This window comes from Mirounga angustirostris, unplaced genomic scaffold (genome assembly GCF_029215605.1).
Source record: "Mirounga angustirostris isolate CCGP_5_RB_7025 unplaced genomic scaffold, mMirAng1.0.hap1 SCAF_11, whole genome shotgun sequence".
NCBI lineage: Eukaryota > Metazoa > Chordata > Mammalia > Carnivora > Phocidae > Mirounga > Mirounga angustirostris.
The window spans coordinates 44,988,544-45,010,171 of record NW_026991719.1 but is presented as its reverse complement, the minus strand read 5'-3'; the positions used below and the strand labels follow the sequence as shown (position 1 = coordinate 45,010,171).

At 37.8% G+C, this 21,628-nt stretch overlaps 1 protein-coding gene across 14 annotated transcripts in view; it reads left to right on the top strand.

Annotated features, from left to right (window-relative positions):
• The window catches only part of HUWE1 (HECT, UBA and WWE domain containing E3 ubiquitin protein ligase 1), a 162,440-nt gene that overhangs the window by 48,157 nt on the left and 92,655 nt on the right, over positions 1 to 21,628 (top strand). For 12 of the 14 annotated variants that reach the window (XM_064574095.1, XM_054508125.2, XM_064574093.1 and 9 more), the window contains 10 exons: positions 14,108 to 14,170; positions 16,005 to 16,082; positions 17,136 to 17,183; positions 17,266 to 17,334; positions 17,943 to 18,042; positions 19,310 to 19,431; positions 19,918 to 20,068; positions 20,204 to 20,331; positions 20,927 to 21,067; positions 21,281 to 21,386. In XM_064574095.1, coding sequence (XP_064430165.1) covers positions 14,108 to 14,170; positions 16,005 to 16,082; positions 17,136 to 17,183; positions 17,266 to 17,334; positions 17,943 to 18,042; positions 19,310 to 19,431; positions 19,918 to 20,068; positions 20,204 to 20,331; positions 20,927 to 21,067; positions 21,281 to 21,386 — 1,006 coding nt within the window. The remainder of the gene's footprint in view (positions 1 to 14,107; positions 14,171 to 16,004; positions 16,083 to 17,135; positions 17,184 to 17,265; positions 17,335 to 17,942; positions 18,043 to 19,309; positions 19,432 to 19,917; positions 20,069 to 20,203; positions 20,332 to 20,926; positions 21,068 to 21,280; positions 21,387 to 21,628) is intronic. The other 2 variants (XM_064574096.1, XM_045878393.3) reach the window with 1 other exon arrangement.

The window sequence follows — 21,628 nt, the reverse complement described above, 5'->3', positions numbered from 1 at the left end:
TCCAGATCACAACGTTTGTTTCCTTTGGGTAAATACCCAGTACTGCAATTGCTGGATGGGAGGATAGCTCTATTTTTAATGTCTTGAGGAACCTCCATACTGTTTTCCAGAGTGGCTACACCAATTTGCATTGCCACCAACAGTGTAAGAGAGTTCCCCTTTCTCCGCATCCTTGCCAACATCTCTTTTTTCCTGAGTTGTTCATTTGAGCCATTCTGACAGGTGTGAGGTGGTGTTTCATAATGGTTTTGATTTGTATTTCCCTGATGCCAAGTGATGTTGAGCATTTCTTCATGTGTCTGTTAGCTATTTGTATGTCATCTTTGGAGAAATGTCTGTTCATGTCTTCTGTCCATTTCTTGACTAGATTTTTTGTTCTTTGGGTTTTGAGTCTGATAAGGTTTTTTTTTTTAAGATTTTATTTATTTATTTGAGAGAGAGAGCACATGGGGGGGAGGGTCAGAAGAAGAAGCAGACTCCCCGCTGAGCAGGGAGCCCGATGTGGGACTCGATCCTGGGACTCCAGGATCATGACCTGAGCCGAAGGCAGTTGCCTAACCGACTGAGCCACCCAGGCACCCCAATTTTGATAAGTTTTTTTTTTTTAAGATTTTATTTATTTGGGGTGCCTGGGTGGCTCAGTCGGTTAAGCGTCTGCCTTCGGCTCAGGTCATGATCCCAGGGTCCTAGGATTGAGTCCCACATCCAGCTCAGTGGGGAGCCTGCTTCTCCCTCTCCCTCTGTCTGCTGCTCCCCCTGCTTGTGCGCTCTCTCTCTCTCTGTGTCAAATAAAATCTTTAAAAATAAAAAAAAAATTAAGATTTTATTTATTTATTTGAGAGAAAGAGCACAAAGAGGGGAGGGGCAGAGGGAGAGGGTGAAGCAGGTTCCCAGCTAAGCAGGGAATCTGGTGTGGGGCTCAATCCAAAGACCCTGGGATTATGACCTGAGCTTTAGGCAGACGCTTAACTGACTGAGCCACTCAGGTGCCCTGAGTTTGATAAGTTCTTTATAGATTTTGGATACTAGCCCTTTCTCTGTCATTTGTGAATATCTTCTCCTGTTCCGTAGGTTGCCTTTTAGTTTTGTTGATTGTTTCCTTTGCTGTGTAAAAGCTTTTTATCCCAGTAGTTCATTTTTGCTTTTGTTTCCCTTGCCTTTGGAGATGTGTCTAACAAGAAGTTGCTGTCACCAAAGTCAAAGAGGTTGCTGCCTGTATTCTCCTCTAGGATTTTGATGGATTCCTGTCTCACATTTAAGTCTTTCATCCATTTTGAGCCAGTTGGTTTTGTGAAGGTGTAGTACACTGGTTCTCAAACTTGAGCATGTATGAGTAATTTTATTATTGGTCTTCCTCCCCTGTTCACACCCCTTTACCTCCTTCCCCCTCCCGTTTCTGATTCAATAGGCCTGGGACAAGGCCGGATAATGTGCATTGTTGTTGGGTTTTTGTTTTTTTTTTTTAAGATTTGATTTATTTGAGAGAGCGAGTGAACACAAGCAGGGGGCGGGGAGAGGGAGAAGCAGACTCCCGGCTGAGCAGGGAGCCCAACGTGGGCCTCAATCCCAGGACCCCGGGATCAGGACCTGAGCCGAAGGCAAACGTTTAACCAACTGAGCCACCCAGGTGCCCCAATAATGTGCATTGTTAACAAATTTCTAGGTGATGCTAAGGCTTCTGGTCCAGGGACCACACTTTATAAACCACTGGTCTAGTCTATCCTATTATGTAAAGTTATGAAATCTTACTGAATTCTTAGAGTTCCATGTCAGAGAACATCAAGCCTTTCTCCTGATGTCTGAATACTTATTCTTTAGCAAATCCCATCTAGTGAGGTGGTGTCAAATATGCCTCTATGGCATGGATGATAAAATATTGGGTGTCTGCTTAATTGCTAGAATCATGATAACACTACAAGGTAGGTGAGGATAGTGAGATTCAGAAGTTATATTATTTTTGGGAAAAGCCTTTGGGCTCTTATCCTCTGATGAAGTGTAAAATGTATTATTTGCTGTTACTGTCTTAGATGTTAGGGGTTGCTGTATAGCTTGGTTTTTATACCAAACCTGGGTGTGTCAGTCAGAGATGCAGCTCTTGAATCCACACCCAGACCTTCCAGTTGGTACCATTTAAGAAATGTATGACCAACCCTGTGCTGGATGTAGTATAAAACATGTTCTTTTCTTTATAAAGCTTACATAGTAGTTGAGAAAGCAGATATATGTGCATAATAAAAAGGACAAAGAACTAGTTATTCTGAGTAGTCCTAGTAAATAGCCTAGAATCTCAAACATTCCATAGATTTACCTTGTTGGCTGCAAAAGAAACTTTTCTTCATAATAAAAATATGTGCTCAGTATTTTAAAAAATTTAGAAATGTACAGAAGATAATTTATCATGACCATGTGTCTATTCTTAGCATTTTGATAGATTTTCTTAGTCTTTGTTTTATGCATATTTCTTTACATGACTGAACACATAGTATATATAATTTTATGATTTTAATGTACTAGCATTAGTGTTTTCCCCAATTAACTTTGCATAATTTTGTAAGAAATGTTTCTTTGTGTTTAGTATAATGGTAATATCATAAATGTCACAGTGTCACAGACTTTCATGGATCAGGTTTGGTTTGGCACATGGTTTTTTTAAGTATTCCAGTTTAGCACACCTCTCTAGTCATTGGTGCTCTATTTTTATCAGATTACAAAAGATGGAAAGATTTTTCTGGTGACACAGATAATAGAAGTATGCTAAAACAATTAGTTGTGACAACAGAAGAAACAAAAGAAACAATTGTGAAGGTGTACAGCCTTTCAAGCTTATTCTGCCTTGCAGGTTCAGATCCTTGGTTTGATCCTCAGTCTCATTCTTGGTCTCTTCTATGTGGCATCAAATGTTTGTACCCTTTATCCTCATGGTTATCAGCAAATTCCATGTTTCTTCACCAGAAGTCCTGGGAATAGCCAAGAAAATAGAAAATGTAACGAGGAAGTATTTTTCTTATTGGGTATTAAACTTTCTAAATAAAGCTGTAGGAGTTAAAGTAGCATGGTAGTAACAGTGGAATTCAGTTGAACATTTACACAAACAGATCCAATACGTAGGAGTTGAATTTATAATAAGGACAACATTTCACATTAACAGGAAAAGGAATTATTCAATAAATATTATTATAAGAACTGGCTAACGGGCAATTAAATTAGATTCTACCTCATCAAAGTAAAATTAAGATGTATTAAAAAGTTGAGTGTTGAAAGCATGAAGCTAAAAGCATTCAAAGAAAGTATAACTACATGTTCTTATGTTGTTTGGGGTGGGCAGTCATTTGGGGAATGAAACCAATACCATCAGAGAAGAAATTGATATTAAAATAATGGCATTATACCTTTTGTAAGTGAATATTTTAAATACTCTGAAGTTATGCCATCATATTATCTCCGTTTACAGAACATTTCTCATTGTTTGGGTTATTTTTCAGTGTTTTTCTATTGTAAATAATGCCACAGTGAAGATCTTTAGTGCATCAATATTTGGTAACAAATGCTTTTATTAAGTTCTTAATGTTGGGCCTTGTAATTTACACATTCTTGTCTCATTTAATCATCAAAAAGATGCTGTAAGCATCATTTTCTCAATTTTATACCTAAGCTCAATTTTGAGATAAAAGTCAAAAAAATTGAGTAGCTTTGATCCAGCTGTTGAAGATGAACATAATAGCCAGCTGCCTTAAAGCTTTCCCTTTTCACTGGTTCCTCCTATCTATATGTACATTTGAAAAAGAGTAAGGGAAAGCAAGAACATACTTTTTTTTTTTTTTTTTTTGGTCTAGGTAAAGGCATGTCTATTTTTGTTCTTTTTTTTTTTTTTCCCCAAAGAACCAAATTTGGTTTACTTGATTATATCTCTATTTTCTGTTTTATTTATCTCTGCTCTAATTATTACCATTTCCTTCTTTCTGTTTGCTTTGGGTCTGGTTTGCTCTTTTTTCCCTAGTTCCTTAAGGTAGAAATTAGGTTACTGATTTTAGATCTTTCTTTTTTTGAAGGTAGGTAATTACAGCTGTGAATTTCCCTATAAGCACTGCTTTCAGCGAATCCTATAAGTTTTAGTATGTCACATTTTTATTTTCATTCATCTTGGGGAATTTTCTAATTTCCATTGTGATTTCTTCTTTTACCCATTGGTTGTTAGGAGTGTGTTGTTTAATTTTTACATATCTGTGAATTTTCCAGATTTCCTTCTGTTTTGGATTTCTAATTTCTTTTCATTGTCTTGGAGAAGATAACTTTGTATGATTTTATTTTTAAATTTCTTGAAGTTTGTTTTGTGGCCTAACATATGGTCTTATCTGGGAGAATGTTTTATACGTACTTTAGAAGAATGTGTATTCTGCTGTTGTTGGGTGGATTGTTATGTATATTTATCTGTTAGGTCTAGTTGATTTAATGTTCTTCTATTTCCTTGTTTATCTTTTGTCTAGTTATAAACATTTGCCCTTTGGATTAGACTAACACTTGAGCAATGAAGAGTTAGTTTGAATTAATACTTAGTTTTAATAGTACACAAAAACTTTGCTCCTGTATAGCTCTGTTCCCCCCATTTTGTGTTGTTGCCACAAATTACATCTTTATACATTGTGTGGCCATCAGTATAGATGTATAGTTACTGTTTTATATGGTTGTCTTTTAAAACACAGAAAACGAGGGGTTATAAAACTATAAAAATATATTAATACTGACTTTTATAATTTACCTATGTAGCTACATTACTGTTTTTTTATTTCTTCATATGGAGTCAAGTTACTGTCTTGTGCCCTTTCATTTCAACCTGAAGGACTCCAATTAGCATTTTTTGAATCATGTGTACCAGCAATAAGGTCCCTCAGCTTTTATCTGGGAATTCTTAATTTCTCCTACATTTTTTTTTTAAAGATTTTATTTATTTGACAGAGAGAGACACAGTGAGAGAGGGAACACAAGCAGGGGGAATGGGAGAGGGAGAAGCAGGCTTTCCGCTGAGCAGGGAGCCCGATGTGGGGCTCGATCCCAGGACTCTGGGATCATGACCTGAGCCTAAGGCAGACGCTTAACGGCTGAGCCACCCAGGCGCCCCCCTTTATTTTTCTTTATAGCACATATTACCATCTGATGTTCTGTATATTTAATTACGTTAGTTGATTGATTCTGCCCCCTGCTTACATCTGCTGTTGAAACACTCAAAAAGTGAATATTTTCATTTCTGTTACTGTGCTTTACAGTGCTGTATTTTCTATTTGCTTCCTTTTTTATAATCTCTTTGTTGATATTTGATGAAACCATTCTCATGGTTTCCCTTAGTTCTTTGTGTATGATTTCCTTTAGCCCTTTGAGCGTATCTAAAATCAGTGATTTAAAGTCTTTGCCTGTTAAGTCCAATATCTGGATTTAGGAATAGTTTCTGTTTTTTTCTAGCTTTATTGAGATATAATTGATATATAACGTGTAAATTTAAGGTTTACAACATGTTGATTTGATACACTTACATATTACAAAGTGATTACCACACTAGGATTATCACCTCACATAGTTATCATTCCTTTTTTGTGGTGAGAACATTTAATATTTACTCTGAGCAACTGATAAGTATATAATACAATATTGTTAACTGTAGTCACCATGCTGTACATTAGATCCCTAGATCTTATCATATAACTGGAAGTTTGTACCCTTTGACCAACATCTTCCCATTTCCCCCAAGCCCTAGCCCCTGGCAACCACCGTTCTGTTTCTGTGAGTTCAGCTTTTTTAAATTCCACATATAAGTGATATGATATAGTGATTGTCTTTCTCTATCTGACTTGACTTATTTCAATTAGTAGAATACCCTCAAGATCCATCCGTGTTGTCAGTAAAGGCTGGAATTCCTTCTTTCTCATGGCTGAATAATACTCGTGTGTGTGTGTCATCTTCATCCATCCATCCATAGATGAACACTTAGTTTGTCACCATACGTTGTCTAGTGTGAATAATGTTGCAGTTAATAGGAGAGGGCAGATATCTCTTTGATGTCCTGATACCATTTCCTTTGGATATATACCCAGAATTGGGATTGCTGGATCGTATAGTAGTTCTATTTTTAATTTTTTGAGGACAGCATTTTTCCATAGTAGCTATACCAATTTACATCCCCACCAGCAGTGCACAAGGGTCTCCTTTTCTCCACATCTTAGCCAGTACTTGTTATCTCTTGTCTTTTTGATAATAGTCTAGATTCTAACAGATATGAGGCAATATCTCATTGTGGTTATGATTTGCATTTCCCTGATGAGTAGTGATACTGGAACACTGTTTCGTATACCTGTTGGCCATTTATATGTCTTCTTTGGGAAAATGTCTACTTAACTCCTCTGCCCTTTTTTTAAATCATTTTTTGTGTGTATTACTGAGTTATAGGAATTCTTTTACTGTTCTCTCACTTGTTTTTGCCATTGTTGCCTGTACTTTTGGTATCCAAAAAAAGTACCAAGACCAGTGTCAAGGAGCTTTTACTGTTTTCTTGTAGTAGTTTTACAGTTTCTGGTCTCATGTTGAAGTCTTTAATCCATTTCAAGTTCAGTTTTTTGAGTGGAAAAAGAAAGTCCATTTTTCTGCATTTTGTTACCCAGTTTTCCCAGCGCCATTTATCAAAGAGTCTGCTTTCCCCATTGATTATTCTTGGCTCCCTTTTAAATATTAGTTGACCATATATGTGAGGGTTTATTTCTGGGCTCTTGATTCTGTTCTGTTGGTGTAATTTGTCTGTGTTTATATCAATACCATACTGTTTTTATTACTCTAGCTTTGTAATGTTTGAAATCAGGAAGTGTGATACCTCTAGCTTTGCTGTTCCTTCTCAAGATTGCGTTAGCTATTTGGGGTCTTTTGTGGTTCCATAAATTTGAGGATTTTTTTTTCCTATTTCTCTGAAAAAAATGTCATTGGAATTTTAAATAGCAATTACATGAATCTGTAGATGGCCCTTGGATTGTATGGACATTTTAACAATATTCTTGTGATTCATGAACACAGGATATCTTTCCATTTGTGTCTTTAATTTCTTTCATCAGTGTTTTATAGTTTTCAATGTACAGGTCTTTCACCTTGGTTAAATTTATTGCTAAGTATTTTACTGTTTCTGGTGCTACTATAAATGGGATTGTTTTCTTTTTTTAACTTTTTTTGAGAGAGAGCAGGAAGGGTGGGGTGGGGAGGGGCAGGGGCAGAGGGAGTGGGGGAGAGAGAATCCTAAGCAGTCTACACACACCCAGCACGGAGCCGCCCTCGGGCTCAATCTCACAACCCTGAGAATCATGACCTGAGCTGAAATTAAGAGCTGGACGTTTAACCAGCTGAGCCACTCAAGCGCCCCAGGATTGTTTTCTTAATTTCTTTTTCATATAGTTTATTGTTAATGTATAGAAATGTGACTGATGAGTTCTAACAGTTTTTTGGTGGGGTTTTTAGGGGTTTTTTAATACATAAGATAATATCATTTGTAAATGAAGACAGTTTTACCTCTTTCTCAAGTGGATGCCTTTTATTTTTTTTCTTGCCTAATTGTTCTGGCTAGGACTTCCAGTATTATATTGAATAGGAGTGTTAAGAGTGGGTACCCTTGTCTTGTTCAGGATCTTAGAGGGAGAGCTTTCATCTTTTCACCATTTGAGTATGATGTTAGCGATGGACTTGTCACATATGGCCTTTATTAAAACGTTGAGCTGTGTTCCTTCTATACCTCATTTTTGAGTTTTTATCCTGAAAGGATATTGACTTTTTGTCAAATGTTTTTTCAGCATCTATTGACATCATATGATTTTTGTCTTTAACTCTATTAATGTGTTATATCATATTTATTGGCTTGTATTTGTTGAACAATGATTGCATCTCAAGGATTAATCCCACTTGATAATTGTGTATGATTTTAATATGCTGTTTCAATTTGGTTTGCTAGTAGTTTGATGACAGTTTTTGCATCCTCATTTATCAGGGATGATGGCCTGTAGTTTTCTTGTAGTGTCCTTATCTGGCTTTGCTATCAGGGTAATTTTGGCCTCTTAAAATGAGTTTGGAAGTCTGGCCTCTTCAACTTTTTGGTAAGAATTTGAGAAGGATTGGTATTAATTCTTTAAATGTTTGGTGAATGTACCAGGAAAACCATCTGGTCCTATGCTTTTCTGTATTGGGTATGTTTTGATTACTGATTTAATCTTACTCATTATTGATCTGTTCAGATTTTCTATTTCTTCATTATCCACTATTGATATTCTAGGAATTTATCCAATTCTTCTAGGTCATCCAATATGTTGGCAATTTGTTCATATGTAGTTTCCTTTTTTATTATTTTTTAAATTTTAATTCCACTATAGTTAACATACAGTGTTATATTAGTTTTAGGAATGCAGTATAGTGATTCAACAATTCTTTACATTACTCAGTGCTCATCACAAGTGTATTCTTAAACCCCACCACCTATTTCACCCATCTCCCTCCCCACCTCCCCACCAGTAACCATCAGTTTGTTCTCTATAGTGAAGAGTCTGTTTCTTGGTTTGTCTTTTTTTCTTTTTTTTGTTTCTTAAATTCCATGTGTAAGTGAAATCACAGGTAGTCTCTTAATCCTTTATATCTCTGTGGTATCATTTGTAATGTCTCCTCATTTCTAGCTAAAATTTCATCTATTTCGTTCATCTTTTCCAAAAAACCCGCTTTTACTTTTACTGAGCTTTTCTATTGTTTTTGTTTGTTTGTTTGTTTCTATTTCATCTATTTCTGCTGTGGTCATTTTCCTTCCTTCCACTACTTAGTTTGTTCTTTTGTATCCTTGAGGTATAAAGTTAGGTGTTGTGTATTTGAGATCTTTCTTGTTTCTTACCGTAGTCATTTATCCCTGTAAACTTCTCAGAACTACTTTTGGTGCATCCCATAAGTTTTGATATGTTGTGTTTCCATTGTTTTTTGTCCTGATATTTTTAAATTTCCCTTTTGATTTCTTTTTTTGATTCGTTGGTTCTTCAGGAATGTATTGTTTAGTTTCCACATATTGTGAATTTTCCAGTTTTCCTCCTATTACTGATTTCTAGTTTTATACCATTGTGGTCAGGAAAGATACTTGGTATAATTTCAGTCTCTTAACTTTGCTAAGACTTGTTTTGTAACTTACTATGTAATCTATGTGGGAGAATGTTTTATGTACATTTGAGAAGAGTGTGTATTCTACTGTTCAGTGAAATGTTCTGTATATTCCTGGTAGGTTGCCATCTGCAACAATATGGATGGAGCTAGAAAGTATTATGCTAAGCAAAATAAGTCAGAGAAAGACAAATACCATATGATTTCACTTATATGTGGAATTTAAGAAACAAAACAAATAAAGGGAAAAGATAGGCAAACCAAGAAACACACTCTTATCTATAGAGAACAAACTGATGTCACCAGGGGGGAGGTAATGGGGGGATGGGTTAAATAGGTTGATGGGGATTAAGGAGTACACTTGTGATGAGCACCGGGTGTTGAATGGAAGTGTTGAATCACTATATTGTACACCTGAAACTAATATCACACTGTATATTAACTGGAATTTAAAAACTTTAAAAAAACGTATGGTTTAGGGCGCCTGGGTGGCTCAGTTGGTTGAGCGACTGCCTTCGGCTCAGGTCATGATCCTGGAGTCCCAGGATCGAGTCCCACATCGGGCTCCCTGCACGGCGGGGAGTCTGCTTCTCCCTCTGACCCTCCCCCCTTTCATGTGCTCTCTCTCATTCTCTCTCTCTCAAATAAATAAATAAAATCTTAAAAAAAAAAAACATATAGTTTAAATTCAGAATTTCCTTAGATTCTGTCAGGACAATCTATCCATTGTTGAAAGTAGGGTGGTGACATTCCCTATCATTATGTATTGTTATCTGTTTCTCCCTTCAGATCTGTTAGTATTTGCTTTTAATGTATTTAGGTGCTCCAGTATTGTGTGCATATAGTTTACAATTGTTATATGCTGTTTGAATTAACCCCTTTATCATTATATAATGACCTTTGTCTCTTGTTACATGTTTTGAGTAAGAGTGTATTTTGTCTGATACAAGTATAGCTGCCCATGCTCTCCTTTCATTTCTGTTGCATAGAATATCTTTTTCCATCCCTTCACTTTGAGTCTACATGTGTCTTTAAAGTTGAAGTGAGTCCATGTAAGCTGCTGGGTCTTATTTGTTTAAATTTTATTTAAATTCAATTAATTAACATATAATGTATTATTTGTTTCTAGGGTACAGGTCTGTAATTCATCAGTCTTATACCCAGTGTAATTACAACACATACCCTCCCCAATGTCCCATCACCCAGTTACCCCATCCCTACACCCCACTCTCCTCTAGCAACCCTCAGTTTGTTTCCTATGATTAAGAGTCTCTTATGGTTTGTCTCCTTCTCTGGTTTTGTCTTGTTTCATTTTTTTCCTTCCTTCCCCTATGATCCTCTGCCTTGTTTCTTAAATTCCACATATCAGTGAGATCATGTAATAATTGTCTTTCTCTGATTGACTTATTTCACTTAGCATAATACCCCCAGTTCCATCCATGTTGTTGCAAATGGCAATATTTCATTTTTTGATGGCTGCATAATATTCCATTGTATATATATATTTATATACCACATCTTCTTTATCCATTCATCTGTCGATGGACATCTGGGCTTTTTCCATAGTTTGGCTATTGTGGACATTGCTGCTATAAACATCAGGGTGCACATAACCCTTCGGATCCCTACTTTTGTATCTTTGGGGTAAATACCCAGTAGTGCAGTTGCTGGGTCGTAGGGTAGCTCTATTTTCAACTTTTGGAGGAACCTCCATACTGTTTTCCAGAGTGGCTGCGCCAGCTTGCATTCCCACCAACAGTGTAGGAGGGTTCCCCTTTTTCCACCTCCTCGCCAACATCATTTCCTGATGTGTTAATTTTAGCCATTCTGACTGGTATGAGGTGGTATTTCATTGTGGTTTTGATTTGGATTTCCCTGGTGCCAAGTGATGTTGAGCACTTTTTCATGTGTCTTTTGGCCATTTGGATGTTCTTGGAGAAATGTCTGTTCATGTCTTCTGCCCATTTCTTGATTGGGTCTTGTTTTTCTAATCCATCCAGCCACTCCATGCCTTTTAATTGGAAAATCAATACATCTACATTTAGAGTAATTATTGATAGGCGAGGACTTAGTAATGCCATCTTACTGTTTTATGGCAGTTTTGTATTTTCCTTGTCCTTTCTTCCTCTCTCCCTGCCTTCCTTTGTGAATTGATGGTTTTCCATAGTAGTATGCTTTGATTCCTTTCTGTTTATCTTTTTTGTATCTAATATACATTTTTGCTTTGTGGTTACCAGGAGCCTACATAAAACATCTTGTAGCTAAGTCTTTTTTAAGCTGATAACAACTTTGATCACACCCACTCTACCCTTTTACTCCCCCCAGCCTCATTTTATGTTTTTAATACTCAGTTTACCTCTTTTTAAATTGTATATTCATTAACAAATTATTTTAGCTCTTACCATTTTTAATATTTTTGTCCTTTAAACTTTATCATCCATGGGTGATTCCTTTTTTTGTTTGTTTTTACAAACCCTTGTGTCGAGGGCTGACTTTCAATAGATCACAGTGAGGGTGCTGCTCTGCTATGTACAAAACCCTGACCCAGAAGCAGATCGTCTACAAATGGTTTAGCACCAGGTTCCCCACGAACGTGCATTGCGTGACAGGCAAGGGGGCGGCCCCTTTTCCAGCCGCACCCCGTTTCCTGGGACAAGGGGCTCTGAGCACCAGACCCTGGTCCCGACACACGGCAGGGGCGGTAGGGGACCGGCTGAGGCCATCTGAGGCCCCGTGGCACTGCTACGTCGTTCTGCCTGGGTGGGATTCTGACTTAGAGGTGTTCATTCATAATCCCACAGATGGTAGCTTTGCCCATGGGTGATTCTTTAAGACCATGTTCTCCTGGGGCTCCTCAGAGTGGCTGTAGCTGGTTCATAGGCCACTGCAGGGTCTGTAGCTGAGACCAGTATGCACGTCTATTACCCAATACGCAGGTGGGTGAGACAACCCCCCCCATCCTTTGGCTTATGGGGCTAGGTTCCCCAACTCCAACAAAGGCACTTTTGTCCATGGATGGAGCCAAATTGTTGCATAGGGGCAGTGAGATAGGTCTTATTTGGCCATCATGCTAACATCACTGCTCATGCTCATGTTGCTGTAATTTTTTTTTCCTTTGTGTGTTTCATAGTGTCTTGTTTCTTTGTATACCTCATAGTTTTTTCCTTGAATAATGGACATTTTTAATATAATGTGGCAACTCTGGAAATCAAATTCTCACTCTTCCCCAGGGTTTGTTGTTATGGTTTGTTGTTGTTTCTTTATTTTACTTTTTTTTGTTTGTACCTTTTAAAGATTTTATCTGACAGAGAGCGAGCACAAGCAGGGAGAGTGGCAGGCAGAGGGAGAAGGAGAAGCAGGCTCCCCAAAGAGCAAGGGAAGCCCGAGGTGGGACTCGATCCCAGGACCCGGGGATCATGACCTGAGCCGAAGGCAGTCGCTTAACCAACTGAGCCACCCAGGCGCCCAGTTGTTGTTTCTTTAGACTTTTCTGAACTGATTTCATAATTATGTGATCATTAATGCTCTTAGCTTAGGGGTTGGCTAGTGATTTCCCTTAAACTCCTAAACAAGAAAATACATACTCCCCCCCCCCCCCCCCCCAGTCTTTGCAGGTAGGTTTTGTGTGTATGTTCGGTGGCAATACTCCTATCTTCACTACTCAACCAGGATGTTTATAACTGTGCCTTAGCCTTCACTTGTGACTTGCACAGAGCCTGATGATCACCCAGGCGTGTAGAACTTGGGGCCTTCTCGGGTCAAATATTCCTCTTACCTTGTCAAGTTGCTCTATGTGAATACAATGTAGTGTGTTACTACTTGTCTAAAATTAAAAAGACAGAGTTGTTAGAAGTCACTGTTAATACCTTAGCTTCCCTTGCCATAAGACTAAAAGAGAGCTGTGTTTAACCTTGGGCGTACATGTGGCCTTCTAGATTCCCAGGAGTCTGTGGAACTTTTCCAAGCCCTTATTCTCCAAAGCATCTCACTCCCCAGCCATTTCCCCCCCATACTTTCCAGTTTGTCTATTGTTTAGCCCTTGTCCCAGGAAGCAGGGATTAATGCATTTGCTTTTTAATGTTTTCAACAAATGTTCACCCCACCCTTGGGAGCATTCTGAATCAGGCAAAAATGATATCTCAAACACTGTTGAAAATGCAAGTGAGTTGGGCGCCTGGGTGGCTCAGTTGGTTAAGCGACTGCCTTCAGCTCAGGTTATGATCTCAGGGTCCTGGGATCGAGCCCCACATCGGGCTCCCTGTTCAGCGGGAAGCCTGCTTCTCCCTCTCCCACTCCCCCTGCTTATGTTCCCTCTCTCGCTGTCTCTCTCTGTCAAATAAATAAATAAAACCTTTAAAAAAAAAAAATGCAAGTGAGTTTATTAAGTTTATTAAGAATATATGGCTGGAGGTTTGGATTTGGAGGCCAGTAATAGTGCACAATTTAGTCATTTTCCCCCATTACCTTAGGGGCTAATACTTGATGAGTTTTTAGACTTTGTGGTGGCAGAGTATAGTAGGAGTAGGCAATATAGAGTCTTCTGCTTTGCAACTTGGTTCATGTCAAAAAGAAACTGTAGAGCATGTGATTCCTCACTGTAGTGAGGAAGGTGAACAGGCTGAGAGCATGGAAAGCATAATATAGTACTGAAGGCTTGATGGGATAAGACTGACCTGTCAGCAGGTATGACTGAAGGCATGTATAATTGCTTATAGTTGCTTATGTTCTTCCCAGTAGCATCCTCACAGAACAGTGAAATTGATCTCATTGGAGAAATCACCTTTAGGCAGATCTTGAGTCTTAAGTCCTTGCTTCTGTTTTTGCTCCCTGTCTTTGTTGGACTTTCACAGTGGATGTCTTCTCAATGCCAACACCGTATTCCAAGCAGCCACATACTCTTAAATATTTTATACACAGGGCTACTTTAAGCACTAACACTGCCTTTTTCCCTTTTTAGAGCTGGGGTGGAAAGGAGAATGGCTTTGGACTTGCAGAATGTTGCAGAGACTTGCATATGATGGTAAGTAACTCTGGGATATGGGTATCTTTTGGCAGAGCTATGTGTGGTCTCTTTTTGAGCCTTACTTTACAATGAATATATGGTATATTAAGTTGCCACTTCACATCAGGACCTTTGAGGAACCTGAGATCAATTGAGACATAGCACATCTTGTCTAGAAATGCTTAGGTCCTCAGTGTGCTGACAGTAGGAACAATCTCAGAAACACAGTATATGTTCATACCCAGCTCTTGAGTAGGAAGCTGTATTTGGTGAATCCGTTTGAAAGTGTTGAAAAATCCCAGAAAGGGTATTTGCTTGCATTCTCTCACTGAAACTATTGGAATTCTGGGCAGTATGGTGTGTTTTTTAAGAATGGATGCTTGGGGAACAGTCCTGCCATGAAGGTTATTGAGAACTTAAAATGTTCTGTGTGTTTTCCATGTTTACTCCTCATGCCCTGTCCTGTTCATACCTTTCATCCATGCTTAGGTTAGAAGGTTAAGCCATCCTCCTTTCTGCTTTGATATGTTGTTTTGGAACTACAAGGTACAGTTGGATTTGTTAAAAACAGTTGTGCCAAGAAGCAACATATTTTCCAGCATATGTTGCTCTTTTTGTCAGTTTGTCGTGTATAGGACAAATAGCTGCGATGAAATTTAGTGAATTTATCTTAGCAAGCCTTTTTTCCCTGGGAGAATGGTTCTTTTTCTGGTCAAAGAAAACTACAAATTAAAACAAATTACTTTCCCACCTTAGTTGGTATACGTTCTTTAGTGTGTGTTATATGAATGAATATTGGGTAATACGGGAGGTAAGTATTGTCTCTTTAATAAAGCTACATAAATCTTAAAGAGTATTCAGTTTGGAATTCTAATTATGAGAAAATGACTTTCGTCTACACTCTACTAAGTTTGTATGATGTCTGTCTTGGGCCCAGTCTGTGTTAAGAAATCGCACATCCCTTTATTTATTGATATTTGGTATATCAGTGAGACTTTGAAACATACGATGTGTACTTTAAAAGGAAGTAATACATACGCATGTTTTTAGAAATACATATGCATGCAATTTCAAAATTATTGTATACAATAATCAATTTTTAAAATTAATGTGTTATGTAAATATAATTAATAACTTTATTATATTCAGTAATTCTCCATTCTCAGAAGCAACCATGCTATGCTACTGGTTTCTTTTAAGGATTCATTCTAATGGGCATGCTGTTGTCGTCTTAATTTTGTCTTTGCTTCTCTAGAGTTAAAGAGGATTCGTTGTCAGGGTCTGGTTCATATTGACTTGGTATTTACCTGTGCAGAAAAGCATTTTGATACCATGGGAAGTGGTGTAGAATGGTATGAAAGGGAGTATTTGAAGAATTAAGAAGGTACACTAATGAAGCATAGTTTGAATAAAATATTTCAAAAGGTGATGGTGTACACTAAAGTTTCCATAACAATGTTCTTTTCTATTCCCAAGTTGGTACCTAGAACCTTGTATTTGTTCTCCATCCTTTCTTGGATTCTTATTCATTATTGCTTGGCAGACTTGCCTCTCTTTTTCTTCTTGAAAATAGCTACAGTCAGAATTGATCTCTTGAAAGAAAGAGCAACTGATAACTTATAAGTAAGAAATGTGAAGGCTTTTGGAGCTCTGGGCTCCATCCTCCTGATTTTGTGTTATCTGTGTGATATCTGTGATATCTGAGCTCTGCTAAGACGAGGGGTGAAGGCACTATAGCTGCTGACTACACTGCTCATTCTGCTGCTACAATGAGTTGGACAAATGGTTAGGACTTTGAAGGAAGATTTGGGGAGAAGATGGTATCTGATTATTTCATGTGCTTTATACACAGAAATACCCACCCAGTGCAACTACACTACACTTTGAATTCTATGCAGACCCTGGGGCCGAGGTCAAAATCGAGAAAAGGGTGAGTCTCATTCAGACTTGTTCTGATAGAGTCTGTGATGGACTTCTAGGACTCCTCAGTTAAATGAGAGGATGGTTTTGAGCTGCATGCTGCCCTCCCAAGTTAAATATACCTAGCAGCTTCTCAGGAATAACTCTTCATAGGTTTGGATCTTATATTGGAGCTGCTGAAAGATAGGACTCCCCTATGAGGCATTGCCATGACTTGTGTGTTTTTCTCCGTCTCAGTTGAGAATTCCAACATTCAGTTTAATAGTCTGGATAGTGATCACTCAATTTTCTCTATTAGCCAGTTTGTAAGAAATCTATATATTGCTTACAGGGTCCTGCTTCAGTTATCTAGTCATTCCATATTCTTTGAGGAGACAATAAAATTCAGTTTTGTTTATAAGTAGCTTAGTAAGATTTTTTCCCTACCTATAGCATAATAAATAACCTTTCTAAATTATGGCTCCTTGAAGACAGCTGTAGTACATATCTAGAGTGGAAACCATTTTCATGAATTTGGTCTTTGCTATGAATACAGAGGCTGTGGGAATTAAGTTAGGTTTAAAAAGGGATAAGGAAGAGAAAAGAGACAAAACAGTAGACAAATACAGAGAACAAACTGGTGGTTGCTGGAGTGGAGGTGGGTAGAGGGGTGGGTGAAATAAAGGGGATTAAAAGTACACTTACCGGGATGAGCACTGAGTAATGTGTGGAAGTGCTGAATCATTATACTGTACACTTGAAACAAATATAACAGTGTATATTAATTATACTCAGTTAAAAATAACAAAACTTTTTTAAAAAGGATAAGGAAGAATATTAAATGTGTCTGACTATGTGCATTATATTTTGATACTATTGTCTTCAAAGAAGCTTTCTTGAAAATATTCTATATATAAAATGGGTATTTTGGGGGACTCTAAAGTTACCTTGATTTTAAGAGCATTCAGTTAGGCTTCAACCTAGGGTGACATCTTGGTTTTCAGACAGCTCTCTTTTAGTCTTATGGAAAGGGAAGCTAAGGTATTAACAGTGACTTCTAACAACTCTGTCTTTTTAATTTCAGACAAGTAGTAACACACTACATTATATTCACATAGAGCAACTTGACAAGGTAAGAGGAATATTTGACTTGTTGGCTAGTTTCCTAACATTCAGTTTACTTTTTGTTCCTAACCAATTTTTTTCTAATGTAGATTTCAGAAAGCCCTTCTGAAATCATGGAATCTCTTACCAAAATGTACAGCATTCCTAAGGATAAGCAGGTATGATAGGTCCTCATTATTTATCTAAAGGGTGTGGTTGTTACTCATGTAGATTAATGATACTTGCTGGGCTGGGAGACAGCATATCAGAAGGAAAGGAGTCAGATCATGGGTAAATTAGCCTCTGTGAACCTTCGTTTCCTCATGTTTTATGAGACCAACACCTACTAAATTCTTAGGTAGGTTCTCAGGAGAGATTGAGGAAGACATAAGCTGCTTTACTCATGCAAATCTGGTGTTAGTATCTCAACACTTTACAGACGAAAGGAGAAAACATTTAGTTCTGTGGGGTTTTTTTCATTGTTACGGTGATAAAATATTTGATTTGATTAATAACAATCAGAACTTGTGCCAAATGTCTTCAGCTTGTTGCCTATCAGTATAGTGATAGTTCTTGGCTTATGTTGGGATATTGGGATTCTCTGAGCCTGTGTTTTGTGGCTCTCATTTTGTCAGGTAACCACAGAGTAGAACTGTTCTGTTTGACACCTTAACAAATAGCAACAGTAAACCATTTTACCAAATATCCCAATAGGTAAGATTTAGCCCTCAGAAAGTACATTCACCGTTTTCACTGGTTTCCTAATTTAGGTCTTATATTCCTACAGATGCTGTTATTTACACACATACGGCTGGCCCATGGCTTTTCTAATCACAGGAAACGATTGCAAGCTGTTCAAGCCAGGCTGCATGCAATATCTATATTAGGTAAGAGAATAACACTACAATTAACAGGCCCTGATTAGGCAATTTAGACATGATTTCCTTTGAGCTTCATCTGTGTCTTTGTTGCTGTGAGGCTTATTGTAATTATCTAGGTGGAAAGTTAAATTGTAAAATTATGCCTGCATTTCTAATGTTCACTGTATTCATCATTCTTGAGCTCCTTAATGTTGTATTAGAAAACAGTGTAATACTTACAGACCTATCACTTGGGTTTAGTCTTGATTTTGGCCCTTTTTCTTTTAGATGGATGTTCAGGTAGTCCTCTCTCCTGGCCCCTGTTCTTCCTCTTGCCATTTCATCTTCCTCTTCTGTCCCGTCAGTAGTATAATTTCAAAGTTAATTTTCAAGGTATTCATTAAGTCAATACTGTGCATTTTACTTTAGGGTAATAGAAAGGACACTGGTTTTGGAATCAGTCCTGGGCTCTCATCCGGATTCTGCAGATGATTAGCTACATGTTTATGCTTTTGGCCTGTTTCTTCATTTAATATTGGGACAGCACTTAACCTTATAGGCTGATACAGGGGTTAAATGAAAACCGGTAAAGCACCTAGCACAAGCTAGGCACATAGAAGTTATAAAATGGTAGCTGCTGTTAATATTACCAGCTTTAGTTACGTTATTACTTGTTTATCTCCTCTTTTAAACTGAGTTCCTTGAAGTGAAATTCATAACTCTTCTTTTTGTACTCACACCTAGCATAACTTCTGGGGCGTTAATGGATACATGTTTGTTAAACTAAATGAATGTGCTCAAATCCCTTAGTTTGTACTTCAGGAGACTATGTCTACTATTACCTCTGTGTGGGATACACTGAAAGTGGATTACACTCATTCTCAACTTTTACTCCACAGTGTCATATGTTTCTGACTTAGTCTGCAGTAGTCCAAATTCTGTTCTTTACAGCCTGTATAAGTGTTTCCAGTGAAAAACAGAAGCAGCACATGAAGAGATGAAAATGGAAGTCTATATCCAAGGCATAATAGTTACTATATCAAGTAGTGATATTATAAAAAATTAACTCTTCACACTTCCATTCCCAAAAATCCTTGCTCATGACAACCAGTACTAATAGGAGAGTCTGTAGTTTGGAGAATATTTAGGGCTTACCACCATATTTGATCAATCTTCTAGAATTCAGTGATTCTGCCCTCCAATGCTGGTTGGAAGGGAATCTTTTCCCAGAACCAGTAGGTGCCAAAAGGTTTGTCATTAGGCAGTGGCTTGACCACTGCCTTCTTGCCTAAAGTGTTTATTTCTCCTTTTGCAGTGTATTCCAATGCCTTGCAGGAGTCAGCAAACAGTATCTTGTATAATGGGTTGATAGAGGAGTTGGTAGATGTCCTTCAGATAACAGATAAGCAGCTTATGGTAAGTATTAACATTCTCCTGTGTATGTCAGGCTCATGTGTATTTATTTTCCTTTTGGTTTTTCCCAGGGGTTTAGAATGAACCCCAAGAGGGAAGCTTAGCTCTTTTACTCTTCCTCTTCGGATATTTAGCTGCAGAGTTAAGTGCTGGATTTTCAGTGTTAGTCTCAACAGACCTCCATCTACCCCAAACCATTATCAGTAGAATGACTTTAATTTTGAGTTCTGGGTATTAGCAACTTGGTTCAATCATCTACCTTTTTTTTTTTTTTAGATTTATTTTATTTATTAGAGAGAGTGAGGGGGAGGTGCAGAGGGAGAGGATCTCAAGCAGACTCTATACTGAGCACAGGGCTCAGTCTCATGACCCTGAGATCATGACCTGAGCCGAAATCAAGATTTGGACACTTAAACTGACTGAGCCACCCAGGTGCCCCAGTCATCTACTACTTATTTAATACATCGTGTTTACCTTCCATTTTCATAGGAGATTAAAGCTGCTTCTTTACGAACATTAACATCAATTGTCCACTTGGAGAGAACTCCCAAACTCAGCAGTATTATTGACTGTACTGGAACTGCCTCTTACCATGGATTTTTGCCGGTACTTGTGCGGAACTGTATCCAGGCCATGATTGGTAAGTTTTGATGATTGTTACTTTAGGTAGCAAGAACTTCACCCTTGCTTTTGTCAGTCTTTGTTTAACATCTTTCCATCTTAACATTAAATTCTGAGCTTGCTTTTTTTCTGTCTCTCCCAACCTCCCATATAGATCCTTCCATGGATCCATACCCTCACCAGTTTGCCACTGCTCTCTTCTCTTTTTTATACCATCTGGCCAGCTACGATGCTGGTGGTGAAGCCTTGGTCTCCTGTGGAATGATGGAAGCCTTATTGAAGGTGCTCTTTTTTTTTTTAAATACATTTGTGGGGAAATCAACTAAGAGCAAGGTGTAGAGTTATAGGTTTGGAATGGTTAATAGTGAAAGCAGATAGCATAAGAAAGTTTACCCAGAAAATGTTATTCTTAATTTTTCTAGTTTGGCATTCTAGTTATCTGTCTCATTAACAATTTTTAAGTGAGGCTATCTCCATTAATAAGAATTGATCAGTCTAACATGGTCTGAGAGTCAGGAGGCTCCAGTTACTAGTCAAGACTAGCCATATCTTATTACGACCTTAGGCTGTTACCCTAAAGAAAAAATATGTAAAGGTACTTTGTAAATTGTGCTATTAAGGTAATTGGCTTTACTGTGTGCTTGGCTTTTTTCTCCCTGAATATTTCATTTAATCCTGAAAAGTAATTTTATGTCCCCATTATCTCAGGAGGTTGAGTCCCAGAAGTAATAGAGCTATCATTTGACAAACACCTGTTTCTTTTCTCCCACACTGTACTTGCCTCCCTGAGATCTAGACTGCATGTTTCCAAAAGAATTATTCACAGTTTTGTGTCTTTTCATTTGATTGGCTTTGCCTTTTTTTCTCTCCTCAATAGGTCATAAAGTTCCTTGGTGATGAACAGGACCAGATAACATTTGTCACCAGAGCTGTCAGAGTGGTTGACCTCATCACCAACCTGGACATGGCAGCTTTTCAATCCCATAGTGGACTTTCTATCTTCATTTATAGACTTGAGGTATTATTATACAAGGAGCACTTTGCATAGACATACCCAGTAAGACCTGAGCCTAGGAATCCTCATATCCTAATAACCCTAAAGAACCATCTTAGCCCTTTTCTGTTTTTAGAAACCAGTTTTATAATCTGCCTGTGACATTCTTTCATTATAATTATTTTTAACTCCTGGTATATATGTAGGATTTTCTTACTACTTTTCCCTTGATTGTAGCATGAAGTAGATTTGTGTCGAAAAGAATGTCCATTTGTGATCAAGCCAAAGATCCAGAGACCCAGTACTACACAAGAAGGAGAAGAAATGGAAACTGATATGGATGGTAATTAACAGTTACTAAGTCAGAATTTTCATTTTCAGTAAGAATTTTCATTCTTCCTCCTCATAAATTCCAAAGTGCACAAGTGACTTGAGTGTGTATTTTCAGCAACAGAACAGTATTTTTCTTTTCTTTCTTTTTTTTTTTTTTTTAAAGATTTTATTTATTTGACAGAGAGAGAGAGAGAGAGAGAGAGCGAGAGAGGGAACACAAGCAGGGGGAGTGGGAGAGGGAGAAGTAGGCTT